Below are 23,290 nucleotides of genomic sequence, written 5' to 3' on the forward strand. Positions count from 1 at the left end.
GAATGCCTTGGACTACTTGGCATTTTCCCCTTCTCTGTAGATGGCAGAAAAAATGGGTGTAATTATATAAAGTAACAAATTAAGACTAGCAGTTAAAAGTTAGGCAAAACCCTCCAATTCATCTTCTCTGTAATAAAATTTCAGTAAGTTTCAGCCACCCAGATATAGGAATACTGTACTCTGAAGAAAGTGCATTCTGGGCAGATTCACCAATCAAAGAGAAGTTAAGAGCTGCACAGAAAAAGCCGCAGAGAAGACACTCAGGCAAACTGACATGGATAAATGGACATAAAAAAAAAAAAAATGGTGAAAAAAGTATAGCAACACTAATGGGAATGTCTTGACAGGGTAGTATTGTGCACTTGGATGGAACTTAATGCAGGCAGACAGACAGTTTAAATCAATACTTCAATACCTGGACAACTTTTTCCACCCCCAGAGAAAACAAAACTCCAGGGTAAACCTATATAGTCCAAGGTATCAAGTTTTATTCAGTATATAAGAATCCTTATTACTGAATATTTTATCAGTTATCAAATATCCTCAGGTCTGGACATGTGCAAAGAGCTGCTATAGAATACATGCGTTTCCAGTCAAGTTATAAAAGGAGAAATGCTTTCTTTTAAGTTTCCTTAAAAAGATACCAATAGGGATCTGCATACCTGGACTGCAGGAAAGATTATTGTGTGTGTTTGCTGATGCAGCTACCTAGGTCATTAGGAGTCAACTCATCCAACCAGTGTAAGTTTTGCAGTGGTTTTCAAACTGGTTTGTGGAGCTTTTCACTGTATTAAGTGTTTTGATAAGCAAGTGCTGGAGGGATTTGGAAAGATGCAATACTGAATGGATCCTTTCTTCTCTGCAAAGTGGCTGAAACAGAACTAGCACTAGAACAGAGACACTGGGAAAACTGCTGGCTTGAAGAATGTTTCAAATATCTTCTTCTCCAAAGGCCATGAAACTACAAACATTAGCTGTGCATATTCCATTACCTTTCTTGGTAAGTGTTCTGCATTTGATTTTACACACAGTATTAAATATGAGCTTTGGCTAAGCTTACTGCATGTGGCATTGCTACTTGAACCAGTAATTTATGATTTCTTTTTAACAAGCAAGTTCATCTTTTGTGTAGATCTGCAACTAACTGGTTACTGAGGAAGCAGAGGTCAGTTGTTAGTGCAGCACTGTGTAGTCACCTGCAGTCTTTCAATGATGTTTCGATAGTCCCTGGAAGCAGCTAGCACCGAGTCTCTACGGGCAGCGTTCCTTGCAGTCATTCGCCAGTTCATTGCAGTTTTTTGCACAATGTTGTGAGATTTCAGGAAGAGGTTGTTGACCTGGCTGTCCAAATCTACCGGGATGGCAATTGCTCTGCTTTTGGCTGCAATAGGCAAGAATTAAATAAGAATTGACTATGTACAAGAGTGATAAAGTACCTTCGTTTGTTCAAAAAGGAGCACACAGAAAGAATCACATTAAGAGGTTTTCTGTAATGAGTCTCATGAGACTGTAGTGGTTATAAATGCCTTAATTTTAACAGATTTAATACTCAAAGCCCTTTAAAAGTTCACCATGTCTGAATGGGATACCTACCTTCAAACAATTCCAGTAACTCCTAAGAACATGGTATGTACATCCATCCTATGGATAATTTTGACCAAGATAGACCAGACTCACCTCCCTTGTCACTAAAAACAGCAACTTTTTGGTAGGAATGACACCGCCTAAATGGCAAAACTCACCAGTGTTCCCCTCTATATTTGACCGGATTGCAGAGAAAATACAAAAAGCCCTTGCTTTAAATGTGGACGTGGTCTTTCAGAGCTTAACACTTCTGCCCTCAGTTATTTGGTTACTCAGTTTCCAGTTTTACCTCACAGCTACAACTGAAGACAGCTGCTGTGCAACTACAGAACTCACCAGCTACGAAAGCAGCTTAGTAATCGCCCCGGATTTTTGGTACGGCGTAGCTACCTCCCATATTAGACATGCTCTTTTTGGAGGACTGGTGCACACATACGGTTGTTTAAACATTTCTGGATGTCAGATCTCTTTACATCTCTTACCTACATCTGAGAGTACCCTAATGCAGCTCTCCACCGATGCTTTTTGGCTCGGCATCAGCCAGTTGCAGTGGTACACCCTGAACACTCCTTGCAGCAACTGTACAAACACCGGCTGGCGAGTCTAGAACGTGCAAGAAGAATTAGATTAAAAATACTACTTCATGCTTGAAACCAGGTTGTGTGTTGCTCACAGCAGCCCTTATTCTCAGCAGACCAACCACTTGTTACCAGCCCTCGTCCACGTGTAAAAGCAACCTTAGTATTTACCACACAAACAGCAGCTTAAAAGCCGGGGTGAGAAATGAGACAAACTAGACCGGTTCTAGAGCACAGGGTCTCTGTGAGTAAATGGAAGCAGCAGTAAATCTGGTCCACATGGAGCTGAATTTCCAGCAGTCCCACATTTGGAAATGATTAATTTAGGACTGACCAGCAGATGGCTCTGCTGGGAATAAAGTGAACAGAACTTGACTCTTGGAAAAACCACCATTCAGCTTCATTATTAACAACTGGCCCTTTTCTGAGGGGCTGGGTATTAGTTCCTACTGTACTGAAGCACGTGTGAAAGCTGGAGATGCGTTCTGAATATCTGCAATTTTGACCCTGGGTAGGAGTCGGTTGAAAAATGGCACAGCTGCTGTGGATCAGTCAGAATTAAGGAATGGCTTGTTAATCCACATTTTGCAAGGTGATTTTCCACAATAGGTAGGCCAACGTTTCCTTCCCTTGGCTCCTCCAAACCTTCACACATCACGTTACACAGGAACTGTGCCGTCTCTGCTACAATATCCAAATCTTTTCAAACCAAATAAATGTTCTGCTTTATGTGAGCAGCTTTTAGTGAAGGGGGGAAAAATTAAGCACCCTGTGCCCCTCCCCATACACACACTCTGGAAAGACGGGATTTTAGCAACCCTGACAAACCTATTTCCAGACTAATTAGCCTACCCATAGTAAGAGACAATACCCACAAGTGTGCATCTATTCTACATACAACACTTCTACTACCTTAGAGCCACACCTCAGTGCAAACCCCACAGGGAATTTAGGAGCTACTGGAAAAATACCTCTTTTATTATGATCAAGATTGAGGTCTGTTGTAAGAAAAAAACTGGAGTTAGAGAAAACAGAACATTTCAAAAAAAGTGTCTCTCTCTTAATATCAAATTCAGTTATGAAATAGTACCGACTTTGGGGAGCTCACCATCAAATCCCCGGTATCCTTTCCGGCCACACCCACCAAATGGCAAAGTACAGCAGAAAGACGCTGAAAACACCTGTGTTTTTGAACTCCAGCCATCCACCCACATTCCTTGCAGTTCATGTAGAAAGACTTATCTGCCTGAAAAACTACAAAGATGTTCCATGTGCTGAAACTAGGACAATAAATAATTATAAAAACCCCTCAATGTTCCTCCAACAAAACAGTGTACAAGGAAGAAGGATTTGAACCAGCAGGGCCCCAGAGAAGCAAAAAGCTTAAGAGAAACAGAGTAAAGAAGCAGGTATTTGGACAGGAGTCTTTAGATTACCCTGATCTGGCATTACATATGCTGTGCAATAGGGCACATGGCTCTTCAGGGACATGCAAAGCAGGCCCTACCCTAAAGGAGGCATAATTTTAAGTCAGACAAGTCACGACAGAGGAGGAGAGGACATTGCACAGGAGGGAAGGCTGGGAGTGGCATGGGGTGGGACAAAGTTTGCACAATAGAAGCATTGCACCAGGTACAGGAGACAAGGAAACCATGAAGCAACACCAGTGGCATGTTTGCAATACCAAAGACTGCACCGAGTACAGCAGGGAAGTGCGGCATGCCTGCTTTGATCCTGCTATATCCCAAAACAGATTCTCGTCTGGTTGTCTTATTGCAACCTTGGAAACAGGCACATAGCACTCCTGAGACAGTGAGCTCACGGGAACAAGTCCCAGGGCTGCATCAAGACAGCTACTACACCCATTCGGTATGGCACGAAGAGCAGGTATATTATGCCCCGACACAACCCGAGGTGTAGTGACAAAGCACATGACCCAATCGGGGTAGTGGTGGTAGGAGATTCAGTCAAGGTGGCTGCAGACCTCTGTAATACCTTGAAGGAGAGCACAAAACCTAGATTTTTGTTAGAGGAGAGGTGAGGTTAAGGCAATGGAGGCTAAAAAAAAAAAAAAAAAGAGGCAGATCCAAGGGTGGAAAAGGGGCACTCAGAGATGTGACGAAGGGGGAAAATGTCACTTTCGCTGAAGCAATTTAAATAGAACCGAAGGGCAAAATCCAAAGTAGCAGCACAGGGACACTGAATTGGAAAGAGTCTCCCGGCCAGAGTCCAGACCTCTGTCACTGCAGGCAGTCATTTATCCAGAGTCCCTATAAACCATCCACCCTGACGCCTCTCACCCATCACAGCCATAAAAAGCACAAACGCACCACCACCTTGCAAGGCAAAATGCAGGATAGACAAAAGTACCCCCCCATTGCAACCTACCACTGCAACAGCTGAGAAGTTATTAGGTTTATATATGAACATACATGGCGAGCTAGAGGCTGCAGCAAAAAAATAAATTGAACACAGAATACAGGCAATGGTTTCAACAGCCAGATATTGGAGGTACTGCAGAAGACTAACGGGGGGTTCAAGGAGTAGCAAGGGGTTCAAGGAGGAAGCATCTAGGACCACAAATAGGAGGTGCAGTGCTCACCCAAGATAGAGCAGGGAGGTAAAATGATACCCAAGATGGAGTTTGAGGGGTCAGAGGGACAACTGGAGACGTGTTAATCAGCAAACCGGGTAAAGCTGGATAACGAGGGCTGCATTCAAACACCAACTGCTCAAAGAGGGGAACTGAAGAGAACCAGGGGTCACATGGGGATAAGGTACAGAGCGAGCCAAGGACAGACCCAAGGGCAGAGCCCTGAGGGACTAGGTTAATTATTAGTCCTGCTCCTTTTTTGAGATAAGGTTTTAACAAAAATTGCATGGAAGCCACTGTAACAATAGCACTGCCTAAGTCCCATGCCAAGGCAATCAAACACAGAGCAGAGTTTTAATTCTTACTAATTATTGATCCTGCACTTCTGCAAGTTAAGTTTCAGCTAATAATGCCTATTCCACTAGAGGCATCTGAAAGCAGGGCAGATACGCACCTTACAGACTAACTGAATAAGATTTACATAAAGCATAAGCTTTCGTGAAGCACAAGCTCACTTTATCCACTGCCCCTGCACAGCATCTGATGAAGTGGAATGATCTGAATATAAAAGGTAGAGAGAGGAGGGAGAGGAAGGGGGAAGGAGGAAGTGGGGGGCTGCGCTGGGTGAGGCAAACAAGCAAGAACCCACACAAATAAGAGGAGTCAAAATAGCTAATCCAGGTAATGGGATCCACAGTTCCTGTATGGACTAATTAAAACTAGTTCTGGCTAACTATTTCTGCTCACTAGAGATATCTGCCACAGCTTCCATACAGAAAGGACACGGATTGCAAACTTAAAAAGACTTGACCATTTGACTTGCGATACTTGTGCTGAAGTTGGTGAAAAAGCTATCACCACACCCCGCAACACTGCCGACTGCCCGAGGAAGCTCCACACAATCCAGCCCTCTGCTCAGTGTAAAAGGGTTGAACTAGATCTCTGTAGCAACTGGCCATTAAGGTATGGGTTGAAGAGGACTCCTGACCCCATGACAACCTAACCTCAGGACCTCATAACAGCATAGAGATGAACTAAAAAAGTCAATGGATTGGACACAGCAATTTAGGATAAACACTGGAAGTGCCAAGGTGAAAGAGAGACAGACATTTGACTGCTCAGACTCTTAAGCTTTTACTTAACACACGGTCAGGCCTCTGGGTTTTTATATAACTTGCCTTAAAGCTGAATGCAGCAATCCAGTTAATACACCACAATCCTGAAGGCTAGTGTCAAATCCCTGAAGAGGGACTAAGACAAGGTCAATTGCCAAGGTGCCCTTTATCGTCACAACTGAAACCCAGATGAACCCAACTGGCAACAGGTAAGAAGGCAAGTGCAAAGCCTGATCTTGCAGTGTGAACAGCTATCGTCTATCCTGATTTGAGACTGTACCAGGTTTCAACGATAACTGTAGTCAAGTTCCTAACGAAACATCTAGGCACTTGGCCATCCCTTCCAAAAACTGTCATTTAAAGTGATCACCAAGAATGAAGCTGACTTTAAACTGCGATTTTCAGCCAAGATGATGCGGCACCCTGGAGGGCCTTGAGATCCTTTCAAGGGTGCCGCAGTGTTAGTTCTGCTAGGTATGCAAACGTGAGGCGCCGGATAAGCCCAGACATTTCAGAAGGAATTCACAGTATTAAACACTTTTTAACCTGCTGTGTACTTTGAGTACTTTGCAACAGAATTGGTCTACTATTTTTCAGTAGTCAAACATTAAGTGAAAACTAAGAGCTGGCATTTTCAGAGGGTTGTCTCAAGTCTGGTACGGGCACTTTAGAAGGTGCCTCTGTTAGCCCAGCAGGAACCCAGGTGTTATGGTTGGTGTCCTGAGGCTACTGACAGTACCATCATGCCATGCCTACCTCATCCTCCATAAGGAGGAGACAGGGAGAAACTGGGAGAAAAGAGCTCTCTCTCTTTTCACTTTACAAGGAGTTTTGAGTCTTCTGCTCCAGCATTCCTCAGTCTGCACAAGGCCAGAGATTTAATCAGGACAACAGAAAAGGACAAGAAGAGCTGCAGGCATTTAACTGTCGGATTCCTTTTAGGGAAAATGTAAGGCAAGTGTTTTAAAAAAAACCCCACCCTTTTGTTTGCAGCAAGAGCAGCCTCTGATCAACTAGCGGTGCCAAACTTCACCACCGATTTGCCAAATTATGAAATAAGCACCTTCACCTTCTGCTGCCCCTTGCATGTGGGAGGAGTTCCCCCAAAATCACTCAAACTATTTCATTACTCCCCTTCAAACTGCTGCTTAGAACCCCTTTACCACGTTACTTACACAAGAGTTGTGACAACAATTATGGCTGAAGTCACGGTATATCATGGTGACCTGTGTCTGCCTGTATCCATCCTGGTATTATCTCTTTGTCTTATGCTTCTATTGTAAGGTCTTTGAGGCAACAGCCCCTTGTGCTAGGGGCTGTACAAAAATGGAACAAGAGGATCCTGTACTGTGACTGGGCTTCCTAGGTGCTATCAGTACAAACCATCGCTATGCTGATCACCTAGTTGTGCCTGTCACAGCTATAGAAATAATGCTGCCTTGCAGAAAATATAGTATGGAGTGGCAGGAGCACCACTGATATCATGGACCCAGTGTGATTTTGCAGTGGAGCTTCTCTAAAACATGCTGGTAATTTGCTCTATGCTCTTTTCCCCTTCTAGAGAAAGAAAAAAAAAAGTGTTACATTTTAAATACACCAGGAATAAATGTTTCTACCTCTGTATAACTAACCCTTATAGCCCTGACACATCCACTTCTTTCTTTTTACAATCTCATTACTCTGCTTCCATTAATCAAGTAATTTATTTTAACACTCCTGTTGTACTGTTTTCCCATGTCCTACCTGCAAAGTGGTGCTCTGATCAGAAAATGGTGAGCTGAAGAAGGTGGTCACTATACTCATCACTATTTCCGTCACATACTTCTCTAGGATGGAGTCTGTGTGTTTTCTGTCACTGGTGTTATTACAAGCCTGCAAAACAATTCATGCCATTAAGTACACGTGCAGTTAATCCGATTCACGGTTTAGAGCACTGGTTCTACGCTGTTCCCACTTAAGGCTATAGTCACTCAGAGCTAGGACCCACAGAAGTAGAAACCTTCAACTGAAACTTATAAAAGTACTGGCAAACTGATCAAGGAAAAACCCACATAGGACATCTGGAGCAAAACAAGTGGTACACAAAGTAGGAATTAGGCATGTAGTAGTTTCCCACAAGGATCCTAGGCACAAAGCCAAAATAAATGTCAAACTCAAAGGGGAAGGAAGTTGCACTAACCTGGGAAAGGACTAACTGAGTGAGCAAGTGAGGTGGCAGTACCGGACAGGATCTAAGTGGCAATTGTTTTTGTCACGTTTTTAAGGAAAAATGTGTGTGTTCCATGGAAGATGACAAGAGAAATCCTCAACTATTTAAATGGAAAAGCACAGAAATAGAAATGGGAAATGGAAGGAGCTTCAGGGGCTTCTTGCCTTTTACGTTAAGATGCACTGCTAAAGCCAAATGCAAATGTATTTATTTGTCCTTTTGACTTTCCTTTGTTGACATGGAAATCCTTACCCGACAGATGTCTACCAGGAAGCTCTCAAACAGTTTCCACATGTGATTACTGGTGTAAATCTCTTTCATTTCTACCTCTGTGTCCACATAGCAATGATTCAAAAAGTTGATATAGGCAATTTTAACCTACACATGGGGAAACAAAATATTTCATTAAAAAATGGTCATATAGGCCTCTTTGCATTACTATGAGGCTTTCATACAAAGACAGCTTTATAAAATAAAATGCCCCTGAATTTGAGGATTAAAAAAAAAACCCAACTGGTGAAACCCAATCCCATGAATAGCAGTAAAAAGAATAAAAATAGTGAGGAACTCTTCAAGACAGAACTTGAGCATGAAATTGTTCCATTGTTCTTTGGCGAGAGACACAAGGACAACATTTACACCCCCATTTTAAAAAAGTGGGGAACACAAAGCAAGGATCTTGTTATTTTGCCCAGTCTTTGAGGAAGCCTAGAGCAGAATCAGAGCCCAGTTTCCAGGCCATTTATCATAGAGCAAATAGATCCATTGATCAGTCCATATCAGATCAGCACCAATATAAGGAAAATTGACAGCATCAGCAATCGGCTTTTTTTGGCTGACGTGGCCGATAATGTTGCCAGTATATGCCCCGTGCATGCACGCAGCCACAGTGCAGCATGCAGGCGGCCAGGAGCACAGTCCAGCAGCGTGGAGAGCAGCTGGGTCTGGCTGGTAAGTCTGCTGTGGGGGAAGGGATGCGGGGTGGGGAATAAGGGCCCCCACAGTGAGGGAGAGAGTGGGGCAGGTGCTGCACAGCCAGGGCGGACCATGGGACGGAGCCACAAACAACCTGTCCATGGGGGGGGTGGCTCCTGCCATTGCATGCACCCCAGGAAGGCATTTCCCTCTGGATCTGCGTGCGGTCGGGCAAGGATGGGCTGCCATTGTGGGCTGGGGCCAAGGCATCACTGGATTCTTCCTGGCAGGCTGCACCTAGGGTGGGCGGCAGCAGTGCTGGGAGGAGGGGCTACAGCAAATTTTGGGGTGGCTGCAACCCTCTCCCCCCTCCATAGCCCCCTTCCCAGACCCACCACCTGCCCCGTGTGCAGCTCCAACAAAGCCCCCCCACCGGGACGAGCCTGGCACTGCACCTACTGCAGCCCACATGGGCAGCCCGTTCTCGCCCCGCACAGATCCAGGGGCACATGCCCCCAGTGCCCTCCCAGGGTGTGTATAGCAGCAGGAGCCGCCCCCACGATGAGCCTCTCGCAATTCTGCCCCATGCCCCACCACAGCTGTGCAGCGCCTGCCCCCTACTCCCTCCCTCACCACTGGAGCCTTGTTTCCCCCGCGCCTTCTCCCACAACAGACCTACTGGACGGATGCTGCTCTCCAAGCTGCCTGGCTGCATATCGGCAATCAGATTGGTATCGGCCAATACGGCTCATTAAAAAAAAATTAAAAGTCGACCATTGGTATCAGCCCAAAAACTCTTTAGTTGGTGCATCCCTAATTTCACTCCAATATGATGTATACTTTTTTAATGCAGAAAAGCCACACCTATAACTAGGTCTCACCTCAGGTATGCAATCCTCATGAGTTACTACTCTAACAATGTCATCCAAAGGAAGGAGGGAGTTGCACTTGATTTCTGTGTAGACATTTTTGCCCTCTGTACATACAGCAAGCAGTTCTACTAAGTGAATATGATACATTAAAGGGCTGTTTTCATCCATCCTGTCTCGCTCTGATCTCATCATTTGCACAAGGGTCTGGAAAGAGGCCCGGTCATTGTAGAACACAAGGACATCTTCTCCCGCATTAACCAGCTACAGAGAGAAAACAGTATCATCCTTTTAAATGCCATTCTGTCACATTGTGGGGGGGGGGGGGGGGGGGGAGGGTTAGGGTTAGGCACAGCCACATGTTGGTGAGGATTTCTAGCACTAATTCTCTACACACCTCCATCAACAAGTTAAAATGCCATACCTTATTCCAGGTGGTTTTTAGACCGGACTGTAACTATGACAAGTTTAGCACAATGGAGCTGCAGCTTAGCATATCAGCATGCTAGTATGTCTTACATGCTCTCTACAGGTAGAAGAGCTCTCGACTGTACCGTTTTCCTCCATGTCATGTCCCGAGAATTTGCTTCTGAATCATTTAACAAACTTTAAAATAAATCCAACTGCCTCTTTGCAAGTAAGATACAAGTCATTCCAAGAAGCCTGTACTTTTCCCATAATTATGTCACAAACACTGCTTCAGCTGACCTTTGTCAAGTTAGCTTGGTACATTTTATTTTGTTCAAAGCTATGTTCTCTAAGCACTGCGGACTGCGGGCCCACAAACAGATGCCAGGGTTTTGATGTCGGAGTCTTCAAATGACACGTTGAAGAACTCTACAGCCTACATTTTTCAGAGCAGTTTAGCCATACCAGATTCCTTAGAGAACAAGATGGAAAGAAGCTGGGAATGCGAACAGCGTCCTGCTAAGCACAAATCTGAATATCCAGATGGACAAACTTAGGGCAGTTTTGGGCATTAGCACTGTTTCTCTGGTAGACACCTAGAGCAAGACACCTAAGCTAAGCCATCTATTTGCTATAGATACCAAGAGAAAAGTAGCAAGCACCCTAAGCAAATGGTGATCTCAGTAAGAGCAGATGCTACTTGTCATCTTGTAGAACTGAGCCCACACTGAGAAGCTGATATTCTTTTAATTCAGCTACAACATGCACAGTTCAAGCTTTCCAGCAAGACTGATACAGCAAGCTCAGAAGCTGACAAGTCTGATCCCAGAGCTCCCCCTGTTGATAAGGCCAATTAATAGCCAATTAAACAGGGATGCATTTCTGAACAAATGGGTGTTTGGAAGCCAATTTGGGGTCAATTTGTTCCCAGTCTGCCATCTCATCTTCCTGTTTGCTACAGCCCTAAAAGACCACTGAGGTTACTCACATCTTCTCTCATCATGACTCCTATTCATTCAACTGGTTAGGTCAGAAGAAGCTTCCATAAGTCCATTGAACAATTAAAAGTTAAGCATGGAAGAACAATTCCTCTTATCTCACTTCCCCACCTGACTGCTCTTGAAATTAAATTATTTTCTCTATTTTTTTTTTTTAAATAGAGAATCACGTTTCTTTCCTTGACACAAGCCCAAATACACTTTGCTTTGTGGCATATGGGAGGATAATGCCATCCTTCCTCATGCCCAAGGCTGAGCAGAATGATGAAGCTTGTAGTCTCTTAACCAACCCTCACGGTGGGAACTGCATTTTTTTTGTTGTTGTACCAGTTGACAGTGTCAATTCCTGGCAGCTGCTGCAAAAAGAAAGCACGTTTGCTACTTTCTACCAAATAGATTTTTCTGCCCAAGAATTTCGAGTCCTATGAAGCTCTCACCTCAGCCATAACCATATCTTGGCACTTCTTAATGAACTTTCCTTCTGCCTTGACAATAGTCTGCAGGAACTTTATGTACTGGACATTTCGGCCATGAGTTTCAATACAGTGGACAAAGTGCTGAACGACTCGCTCATTGATCTCGCTACAGAGCTGGAAATTGTTCATGAAAATATGTTGCATTGTTACTGCTTCGAGAATCTAGTGATAGGGAAAGAAAAAGTACATAATTTGTACACACATATATACACACGCACAGACAAAGTATGTCAGTGTATTTGCAGAGAATAGGATAACATGAAAAAAAGTGTAGCAGAAAGTGTAGCAGTTCAATACAAAAATCTTGTGTCATTTAGGGATATCGTTCTCCACCCGCCTCAAACTTCTGCAGCCTTTAATGTTAGTGAAGGCGCTGAACGCTTGCCATTTCGGCCATATTCACATCAACTTTAAAACGCGAATGAAGGGCTGTCCATTTTATTAGCTATCCATTAGAACAGGCCTAGAGGCAAAGGCTGGGGACCGGTTGTTCTGTTTTCTTACTACAAAAAAAAGCACGGTATTTACTTAATCACTTCTTACCCCTGGGTTAAGAAACAGGTTTATGTGCTTGTGTAGCAACGCCTGGTTCTGTTGGTTCCCAGCACAGAAGTTCTGCAAAAACTCATGTGCAAGTTTCATTATCTCCTGCATCCTTGTATCTTCAGCCTGCAATGGCATGACAAAGCAGACAAGGTTACACAGAATCCAAAAGTTCACTTTCAGGTGAGCTTTGGATGGACTCAAATACCAGCTGCGCGAGCGAAGTGTCACGTCTCTCTCCCCGCCCCCACACCAGAAAGTAACCAACCTTCAACCCGCATTAATTCACTGACCCCAGGAATGAACTTGGTCCCCTTCATGTTTTAAAAATTTTTTGAAGAACAAAGAATAATTAGTTACATTGTTTAACATGACACTCAATATTCAAGCCTGCTAGCGATGCACAGTGGGTAGTTATCTGCCATTGAATGCATCCAGCTCACAGGCCAAACCACATCATCACAATAGTTCCCTAAACCTTGGGACTTCATTGGAAAACTCCCACATTCCACTGCAACGGAAAATCACCTCCGAGGAGATATGGTAAAGAAAAAGGATAGGAAGATGCTGATACACTGCTCATGTTCAGCCTTTGATCCCTAGAATAAATGCTCTATTTGTCCAATTCCAAATGTTCCTTCTAGGTACCATGACTCCTAAAGTTTCAATTCTTTGCTAGTAAAAAAATACAAGCAGAAAATGCAGGTTTAAGGTAACTTCACATATTTCCATGTATGAAGCTCCTGCGTAACGTCTCAAATATCAGCGTAATACTGCATTATGAACAAACATTTATGGCCACATTAAAAGCAGGGTCCTCCCCCCCATTAAAGAAAATGAAGCACTAAAGGAAAAAAGAAGTCATTTAACTGATTGACTTCAGAGCTGTTAAACAGACATGGCATTTCTGGGGCATTTTTCAGTTTGGAACTAGAGGAGCGGCTCTGTAAGCAAGACGGTGAGAAGGGCTCACTGGTCTGGTCTGTGAGACTTAAACTAACCCCAAAATGCATGTTAGCAGCAGTAAGCTTTGGGTATGTTTGCATGACAATGTACGGAGTCCCAAGCTAGCCCGAGTACCAGAAGCATTAGATGCAGCACCTCAACTGTAGGAGCACATGGAGCAATCTGTTCTCAGCTAACAGGTTGATAACCACTGTTTTCAGAATTGTAGAAGGCAGGCTATAAGGGCCACAATGTCCTGATGCATTCAGAGAGGCATGAGCTTTTGCATCTGCTCATGCCTCTGAGTGAAGTGTGTCAAAAATAAGGCCAGCAGGCTAGACCTGGCCTGCAGAGCCCCATCATCCAGCCCACAGTGCTGCTACTGGGTCTAGAGCTGACCCACACACTGCACACAGTCTGCTCTGGTCAGTCCAGGACACGTGCCCCGTGCATGTGCATCCCTCGCCCCAGCTGCTCTCCAGGACAGGCACCGTGTGCAGTGTGGAGCTGACCAGCCAGAGCGGGAACCACATATGGCACATGTCCTGGACTGGCTCTGCATAGATGCCGCATGCTCAGGTGGACTAGAGCGAGTGTTGTGCGTGCTGGATCCGGTGAAAAATTGGGGGAGGGATGGGGGGCAGGGAGGAGAAGTGGGAGGCCTGATCTGGCCTATGGGGCTAACCACATGCTGTTCATCTGCCCTGTAGACCAGCCGTGCACCACTTATTCACATTGGCCTGCAGGGCTAGATAAAAAAAAGTTTTACAACCCTGGTCTATAAAAAGGTACCACAGAGGTATCTTCCGGCTAACTTAAAAATACCACAACTAACTACCTCTACTTTCAGAATGATGCAAGATTTACAAGACCATTTCCATTCTGTCCTTCCAGTCTTAAAAGCCTCTCTTGTAAGCCATCTCTCTCTGAGGCTGAGAAGACCTCAAGCTGCAGTTATCCTGGTTATGCCCTGAACGAGCCAGAAAAACAAATTTAAAAAAAGGGATTGGGAAGAACTGGCTGGGGAAGCTGAAATGATGGGAAGTTCCTGCCTTAAATTTAATACATTTCATAGACATTAGGGCTGGAAGGGACCTTGAAGATCATCAACTCCAGCCCCCTGCCCCAGGAGCAGGAAGTCAGCTAGGGTCAAAGGATCCCAGCAAGATAAGCATCCAAATGTTTCTTGAATGAGTCCAGAGTAGGTGCCTGCACCACATCTGGAGGGAGTCTATTCCAGGTCTTGGGGGCTTGGACACTAAAGAAGTTTTTCCCTTATGTCCAGCCTAAAAACGGTCATGGAGGAGTTTATGACTCTTGGTCCCAAATGAAGAATCTTAGTCTCATCTGTGACTAACCCTCTAGTCCCTTGCATGGTTGGTCTTGGCTCTTCATTTGGTGTTATACTTAAATACTGTTGCTCTAGAAAGCTAGTGTATAGTGTTTACGGTAGTCAAACTGGCTCAGAAAAGAGTTGAGAATCCTAAGGCTGTTTCCACTACAAATACCTCAATTAGAAATGTTTTGTTTTGGTTTTTTTTTTTTTTAAATCACTGGGTACATCTATCCTCACATATCCTAGTGCAGGCACAGGCAATTATTTTTGGCGGAGGGCCGCTTACTGAGTTTTGGCAAGCCACTGAGGGCAGCATGATAAGTAGCCAGGGGCAGATAAATATTAATTTTCTAAATTTTTTAGGGGCCTGCATTTTGCCCACCCCTGTCCTAGTGTGAGGCCAGGGCACTGTAGATTTTCCCTTATGGATGACTAGGTGACATCAGCTATAGGCAAGCATACAGTGGTATAGGGCAAGGACATCACCCATCTACAGTAATAACTATTGTGCCTTGTTTCCATTAGGCTTTTGACTGACATGCATTATATTTATCCTGCAGCAGACATACCTTTCTTGACAGTGAAAGCAAGACCTCAGTCTTATTCTTAAACAACAATAGGCAAAGACAGTGCTTTAGCAATTAATGTAGAAAGGTGTCTACATTCAGACACTGCATGATTAACAGAACACTTACATATGGCAAATTATTCCTCAGGAGGCATGAATACTTACAATAGCCTTTTTCTTATACCTAAGGTAATTAACTGAAAGAACCGTGGTTCAGAGAAGTGAGGGAGGTATAAAAGACAATGCAATAGGTTTGTGAAGCAGGGCAAAACCTACCTTTTCATAGGGAATCTGCAGCAATTCCAGAACCACAGTGTGAGCGCCCATGTTCCGTAACAATCTCTGCTGCTGTTTCCGGTTTTTTCTGACCGAGATACTTTCTTGAACACAGAGCTTGCTAAGCCGAAGCAAAATCTGGGTGAAGAGATTTAAGGCAAAATTTAGGATTTGTTTTTAATTGTGTTGTAAATGAAGTGCTTGCCAGATGAAATGACCCTTGACTTGAGTAACCACCAGCTTATGACAGCCATGTGAAGGGGTCCGGGGGATGGGGACATGTCCAAATTTTATTTCCTAAATGAACTAAAAAACCAATAAAACACTGGCTTACTAATACACTGCCCCAGAAAGTGCTTCATGGTCTTTTCACTGAAGATTAGGTTTACAAGTGCTGAGCAACACTGCAGAACACTAGCCACTCAAGATAGATGCTCATTTAAATGCGTTTCCTGACTGTCCTGCTTCTTTATAGCCTTGAATCTAAGAAACACTACGTTAATATTGAAACAAGCAGCATCAATGCTAAATTTCTCAAGTGATCTGCTCTTGTGGAAAATCTATGTACACAACATGCTGGTAATATACTGGAGTTGGGGTATATCATTACTCAGCAAGTTTCCACACTGGAATTCAAATTTTCCAGCATTTTTCCAGATTAAAATATGGGTTGCATCACTAGTTTACCTCTACATTTAATAATCAAAGAACTAAGCCTTACCTCCTTCATCACCCGGTAATTGTAACTGCTAGTACTTTCATATTTCTGTGGCTTCCCATGACCTTCCTACAGAAGAAGGGAGAAGACCAGTAGAAAAAAAAAAAAAAAATCACTTAGAACATTTTCTTCAATGTCTTCTAAACTAATAAGCATCGTAACAACTGTTTTCAGGAGAGCAGTACATCTTATTACAGGTGTCAACCTTCAGTTTTATGACAAGACTGAGGATAAGTTTCCAGACAGAGAAGATAAAGTATTTTTCTGTCAAATTATATTAGGACTCAGTGGGAAGGTAGAGAACTTCTCAATTTGTCATCACATGCTGTCTGCAGTCAAGCCCTCTAAATACAATGAATTTCTCTCTCCCTCTATGACCATTTAACTTTACATATATTCTCTAAGGAATCTTTGGGTATTATAGTTAAGGAAGGACTTATTCTAACTGATCATCACAGAGAGATCAACCAACACCAGCCACTCACTCTTTTTTTTTTTTTTTTAATTATACTAGACTAATCATATAGACTTGTAGGGTGAAGTTCAGTTTCCTAGCCTACAGACAAGTATGCACTCTCTCCCCTCCTTCTGAGGAAAGCCTAGCCACATCAGGTATCATTAAAGCATCAATGTATGTTGGTTTCTTAAATGTGCTTTTAAGCCTTACTTTAGAAGGATAGCATGATGTTCCTTACATATCAAATGTTATTTGCCCCAATCATTCAGATATTTGACTACAGAGATGTAAAAGCTTACTTCTTTCTTCTTGTGCTCATTCTCCCCTTGTGCTCCATCCATAGTTTCATCAGGACTTTGCCCTTTGTACACCCAAAGTTCCGATTTCTCCACAATAGATCTCAGCTGGTCCAAATCCTGTTTTATCTGCTTGTAGTTGTCAACATCTTGGCTGGTAACAAGCAGTTGAACCTTTCATGAACGTAATCCATTAGTCACGTAACAAGGAGGCTTGCAATTTGCCATACATACATGCAGAACAAGGAACCACACTGTCCACACGCACCTGCTTAAAAGCTTGAAGAACTTCTTGCCTCTGACTAAAATGTCTGAAGAGTAACTGAAGCGCCCCAGACACAAGTGGAGGGTAATCATGCATTGTTAAGTGGAGCAAAACTCTAAGAAATGTTCTGCCGCCATGGTCGTCCAAATCCAACGGCGTGTTTTCTTCACTGGAAACAACAAAGAACAGGGTAAACTCACTCATCGGAGCATCAGGCTTTATGCTGTCAAATGCTTCCCACGTCAAAACGCAGGCCCTTTATCTTGCAAGGCACCATGTCCCAAACTGGTCAACTTCCATTTTAACTGGTTTATTTTCTTGCTCCCCATTGCTCCAGTTGGAAAGTTGTCCCAGAATCTGATGCTTGGATACCTTCTTCTAATTTCTAGCCTAAAAATTATAGTCATTTGGGTTTTGCGTCAACAATGCCATTTACATAACTCTTCCCTGTCTGATGTTTATCCCTCCAAGGTATTTGAACAGCCATCATATCCTTTATCAGCCACTGCTTTGCTTTTAGTATCCTTTTGTTAGGCTATCCACTCCTCATCATTCCAGTGCCCTCTCTCCGCACCTGCGCCTGTTTGCACTCATCTTTCTTGGACTGGTGAGATCACAACCATGCATGGTACTCCAGATGTGGTGTCACCAGTGTGTTATACCATGGCATTAATATTTTCTAGCTCTAGTGTAACGTAAGTTTTTCATTGCTCCCTTTCATTCAGATGGAAAGGAACCCATGGAAATGCTCAGGCTTAAAATGAGATTGGAAAACTCATTCTGTTATTAGAACCACCGGCTTGCAAAAGCTTTGTGCTTTATAAATCAAGATGTACAAAGATCAAACGTACACACCATCAGAAATGGAAGGGTCTGAAATGCAAGGAAAAAACCGACACTATAAATGGCCACCTCAACTTTCTTCCCTAATCAACAACCAAAGTTGGTGCAAATTTGGGAGGGTGCCAGAAACTGGTGGGTACAGATGCAATTAAAGTGTGCTAATCAATTTAGACTCTTCAGAAGTGGAGCCATTAGCTTCTGTTCCTGAAGCATCTCTTTGGGCAGCAGCATCAGAAGCTGGCAAGAATATTCCACCAAAACCAAATTTAAGCAACCATAGCTACTGAAAAGATACTTTCCTTCCTCCAAAGATCCCTTCAGCTTGTTCTTCAATATGTTCAAAGTCTAGGGCTCCTGAAAAGCAGGAATATGTAGGTAAGTATGACTGTATTAGACATAGATGACAGCACTTTTTGCAGCTTAGGGAGACCGTAAGTCATGAGTGGTAGCACAAGTAGAGAAAGTAGACTATTATGACCTGTAAGGAATGCTAAGGGGTTACTGAAGCCAACATAAAGGCAATATTTCTCTTAAACTGTTCTCTGCTAACCAATTACACTTCATAACCATTTCAGAGATATCCATAGTTCTTCTTCTCTTCCACTACTTGTTTTTAACTTATGTCAATTAACTACTTCAGTGCACAGCACGTCACAATAGGAATCAGTATCCCGACTGGAAAAGCCATCCAGACACCAGGAAATGCCCCGGCCCTCAGTTATTAATTGAAAAAGTTTTAAGCAACTTGAGGATAGAAGAAATTTTTTAATACCATCATTGATCAATAGGATTTTTGCATATAATGGTAGGAACAAAAGCTAATTATTATTCAATAATAATAACGATAACAGACAAGCATAGCCTACTATATGATTAAAGTCCTCAGCTGGGCACAGCTTCCTTTGAAATGCATGCGTTTATTCCCCTGTTCTCCCCACAGTTGCCCATCTCGTTCCCCCAATAAGCAATTTGAAGGCTTCATTAGCTTGTCAGTGTATGGTCAAAAAAGGGTGACAGCATCTGCTTTTTGGCATGGGGAGCACTGAAGAACCAAGAACATTTTAGCTAGCATCACCATATTCCCAGGTGAGACACAGGGCAATTGGTCGACTAGTCTATTCTCCCTACCTGCAGAGGCTGGGGTAGCCTACTCTCAGGTAATCATTTCATTATGTAAAAGCTGTTTTTTTTTAAGGTGCCACGCATCAATCAACACTGAAGGAAGTGAGGAACTGAAGACGCTGCATCACACGGGACTGGCCACCAACCACTTTCTTTAGTCTGGCCTTCAGAACCGAGTTCATGATTATATCAGAGCCGTGAGTCCAATCTCTTGTTATGTGCCCATTGTAAACCAAACAGTTGACTCCTCTTCAGAACCATTTAGTCTCTCACCTCAACTTCAGACTTAGTTTAGTAAGAAACAGCGACTGTTATAGGCAGTACGATCTGTTTTTGGTTCAGAGATTTTTATCCAACCAGTCTCATTGAAAACCCTCAACCAGAACTTTGTTACACCAGCAATCGAGTCCTCCGGCGGGAGAAAGCAGGAGCAAGAGAGACTAGAATGGATCTTCTCAGGACATGCCAGGGAATTAAACATCTAAACTTTCTCACTAGGAGGGCAGTAAAGCACTGGAACAAGATACCTAGAGAGGTGGTGCAATCTCCATTCTTGGAGGTTTTTAAGACCCAGCAAGAGAAAGCCTTGGCTGAGATGACAGTAGTTGGGGCTGGTCCTGCTTTGAGCAAAGGGCTGTCTAGATGTGACCTCCCAAGATCCCATCCCACCTTAATTTTCTAAGATTCTATACTACACCAGCATCATCTAAAAATGATATACGTTTGAGGTTAAAAGGGAAAAAAAAAAAAAGACATCTGAAGAATGTCTTGCTTTCAAAACCTTGTCTAAAGTCTCTCAGCTATGCAGTTGGTCCAATGAAAGATAGACAGAACTTAAGAAATCCTTGCCTCTCCTCTAATTCCTGAGCTATCATGGCTACATCATCACTTTAATATTACCAAAAAAGAAAGTCACTTTGTTTGAATTGCAACAAAATCGACCGATGAAACTGAAAACCTTAAACTGTATGGCTTATAAAGCTGTATTTTTCAGATCCTGGCTGCAGGGCATCACTTCTCTGTGGGCAGTATCACAGCGGTTAAATAATTTTAAAAGGATACAAGCTGCCCACGTTCTGACTCAGCTAGACAAAAGTCTGTAACAGGATAAGGGACCCTCTAAGTCTATCATATCTGCCACCTTGGTTCACCACAACACAGACATGCGTTTTCCCCAAGGTTTTCCTTGGTTGAGTTCAAGGTCCTTTTACTGGGGAGTCAAGTAGGCTTGAGGTGGGACTGAAAACACTATAACAAAGTTCTTGTTTGGGGGCAGTGATGGATCAAATTCTATTAAAAAAAAAAATCCTTCAAGTTATTCATACTGTTCCCACCCCTATTTACTTGGTAAATGAAAACAGGTAAAGACGAGTGCAAGCAGTTTCAATGGTTGCTGTATGTGCAAAGGGTCGTTAGTCAGTCAGTCATCCCATTTGTCCCCTATATCTATAAAGTGCTCTACAGCAAGCAGTTAAGCAAGAGCCTGAGCATCTAGGCTTTAACCATGAACCCCTCTCCACACCAACCTCCAGTTCCACCCCCTCCAACATACGTTTTTTTTTAAAACTAAACAACTAACCAGGTACGTTAGTTGGTACGTCGGGGCTACTGCTTCCAGTTGGCGATTCAGACATCTGAGCGTTGCTTTCATCAAACTCGCGTTTAAATATACACAGAAGGCAGGAGATTCTGTAATCCAACCTCACATTCAAAATAAACTGATGATTCAAGGTTTAAAAGAATGGAAACAGACAAGTTATTTTAACATCACTTCTCTATTCTTTGAAATGGTTAATGCTGTACAAAACATCTACATTAACATCTACGCCATCTAAGCCATACGCTCAGACACGTGCAGATCTTATTTGAAGAGATGGAAACAAAAACAGTTCTTCAGAAACAACCCTCAGCTCAGTAATTTTTTAAGTGCATTATAAGCAATAACCATGCGCACAGGGTTAACCTTAAAAGACCCACAAGTATAAGATGCCTTAAAGGTCTATTATTAGGTATATGCATGCCCATGGTTTTGGTCATAGGCAAATGACTGGAGTCATTTGTCATCTCCATTTTTGTGGATAAGGAACTGAAGTACAGATGGACTGAAGACACACGGTATCAGGCAGAAAGGGACTGGAACCCACAACTTGCAAGGCCGATGGGTCATACCCTACCCTCTGTACCACGTGCTACTACTGTAATAAAATCTGGGGTTTAACAGTCATTGATTATAGTTTAGTCAATGCTAACTAAAATTCAGGCAAGCATGAACTTAGCACAACACTGTCTGATTTTTTAGCCACGGTATTACTCCCTAGGGGACAGATCTACAATCCAAAGAAGACTTGCATCATCTCAGTTTAAAAGAAAACTTACTATCAGCATAACAACAAGTTTTGACAAGAGCAAGTATTGCTCCATCTGTCCCCATTTAATCCCACTGTAGTTCTAAAACCTAAAAAATGACATCTTCTCACTTGTGTAGCCAAACAAGTGTGTAAAATGCATGGATTTCTTCTCCCTGATCTTCTCTTCTTTAATCTTTGTAATTTTAGAGAAAAGCAACAAACCAACCACAACCTCTCAGTTGGTAAATTTATGTTTTAAAACCCTGTCATAGATAACTTCCTAATTGATTAGGTAAAACCATCTCCAAATAATACTTGGAAAGAATTATAATCCCTATGATTCTGCCCACAATGCTGGCAATGTGTCTGAGCAGCCCTGCTACGTGCAGGTAGCACAGACTGGCCCCATGTGCTGCACGCAACATGTACACCAGCTCCAGGCTTGCGTGCCACATGGAGCATGCACCAGATCAGCTCCACGCAGAATGGCAGATCAGAGAAACGTGCTGCATGTGGTGCCCATGACTGGTCTCTGAGCCTGATCTAGCCCATGCACCCCTCATTGGGCCCACAAAGCCAGGTGAGTTAAATAGGGCAAAAAGAGAAAAAAAAAAATCACCTGAACAAGCCTTCTTAGTTTATGCTGTCAGTGACTTAAATAAACTGAGCGAGTCAGGAATGTAGCAACTGGCAAAGAACAAAAAAAGTCAAGCCAAAAAGACCGAGGAGAAAATGTGCACAGAGAACATTCGCTGGTTTATGCAGCCGTCAATGTACCCACTGCAGAGGTACCAAGCAAAGACCCCTTCCTAGGCACCCAAAAGTGGGACACATGAAGGCAGTTGGAGAGCAAGATTAGGGGAATATAAAACACTCTTCTTGAAGCAGCCATGCTTTAACAAAATGCTTGCTCAAAGTAGCATATCAAGTCCCTGAAATGACCCCAGGCTCCTCTTGGGTCTTGGTTCCATTGCTTCATTTCACTCACAAGTTAACCAGGCACAACTGGCACCTCCTGTATAGAAACTGCCTTTATGCATTTGGCCATTTTGATCTGCAAAGAAGTGTTTCAGGAGGGCGAGTGTTTGCCTCTACAACACCTATCCACTATAAGAAGAATACGCAAGCAAGAGTAGACCAGAAGGACTCTGTCTCTTCCCGAGAGCTAGGCTAACATCTAGATGAACACAACAACCATCCCACCTACACCACAAGATGAGATGATTTAATATTTCTGGAGTCCCTGGTACCTGAAGTATTTCAATGATTTTCAGCTTGGTGTCCATTACCAGGATGTCCTCTTTTTCTGGTTCACTTTGCTTGACGTTACCTTCAGGTGCAGCAGCTAGGGGAGCTATGGGCAAGAATCCACCACCTCTGAGTACAACCTGAGTCATCAGCTCACCAACTCCATGGATTGACCTCATCACATTGCTCCCTTCAGACAGACAGGTAAACGCAGTAGGATTACAATGGTGCATTCAGAATACAGTTAACAAAACAAGCGACTTTTCATATCCTACAAAAGGACAAACTGCCTCAATATGAAACAAGGGCAGTCAGGCCTTTAAATCCTCTTGGGAAAATAAAACAAAACAAAAACAAGGAAGCAGCATCTTTTTGTGCCTTAATACATTTCCTGCAATCAGCAGGACTTCCATAGATTAAAGGAGAACTTTTGGAGGCCATAGCATCTCCCAGGTTAATTATGTACTGCCCAGTAGGGGGTGCATCGATACAACAGTTGGCTATCGGATAGTCAACGATAAAAGAAGTGATGCTATCAGCTTTATTTGGTTGTTGTAGCCGATAATTATGGCTGCATGCC

The 23,290-nt window shown here is 43.2% G+C and overlaps 1 protein-coding gene across 2 annotated transcripts in view; it reads right to left on the reverse strand.

The window, feature by feature from the left end:
* Window positions 1–23,290, reverse strand: part of ITPR1 (inositol 1,4,5-trisphosphate receptor type 1) — a 219,650-nt gene that overhangs the window by 105,501 nt on the left and 90,859 nt on the right. Inside the window, exons 23-37 of one of the 2 annotated variants that reach the window (XM_025207692.1) lie at window positions 22,713–22,900; window positions 20,694–20,832; window positions 18,292–18,346; window positions 17,153–17,318; window positions 16,888–17,058; window positions 16,135–16,200; window positions 15,414–15,551; window positions 12,289–12,414; window positions 11,707–11,907; window positions 9,876–10,127; window positions 8,332–8,457; window positions 7,614–7,742; window positions 3,134–3,160; window positions 2,067–2,187; window positions 1,197–1,381 (exon numbers count right to left, since the gene is read on the reverse strand). In XM_025207692.1, the coding sequence (XP_025063477.1) occupies window positions 1,197–1,381; window positions 2,067–2,187; window positions 3,134–3,160; window positions 7,614–7,742; window positions 8,332–8,457; window positions 9,876–10,127; window positions 11,707–11,907; window positions 12,289–12,414; window positions 15,414–15,551; window positions 16,135–16,200; window positions 16,888–17,058; window positions 17,153–17,318; window positions 18,292–18,346; window positions 20,694–20,832; window positions 22,713–22,900 (2,090 nt within the window). The remainder of the gene's footprint in view (window positions 1–1,196; window positions 1,382–2,066; window positions 2,188–3,133; window positions 3,161–7,613; window positions 7,743–8,331; window positions 8,458–9,875; window positions 10,128–11,706; window positions 11,908–12,288; window positions 12,415–15,413; window positions 15,552–16,134; window positions 16,201–16,887; window positions 17,059–17,152; window positions 17,319–18,291; window positions 18,347–20,693; window positions 20,833–22,712; window positions 22,901–23,290) is intronic. The other variant, XM_014521334.2, reaches the window with a different exon arrangement.

Source organism: Alligator sinensis, unplaced genomic scaffold, assembly GCF_000455745.1.
Source record: "Alligator sinensis unplaced genomic scaffold, ASM45574v1 scaffold984_1, whole genome shotgun sequence".
NCBI classification, from domain to species: domain Eukaryota; kingdom Metazoa; phylum Chordata; order Crocodylia; family Alligatoridae; genus Alligator; species Alligator sinensis.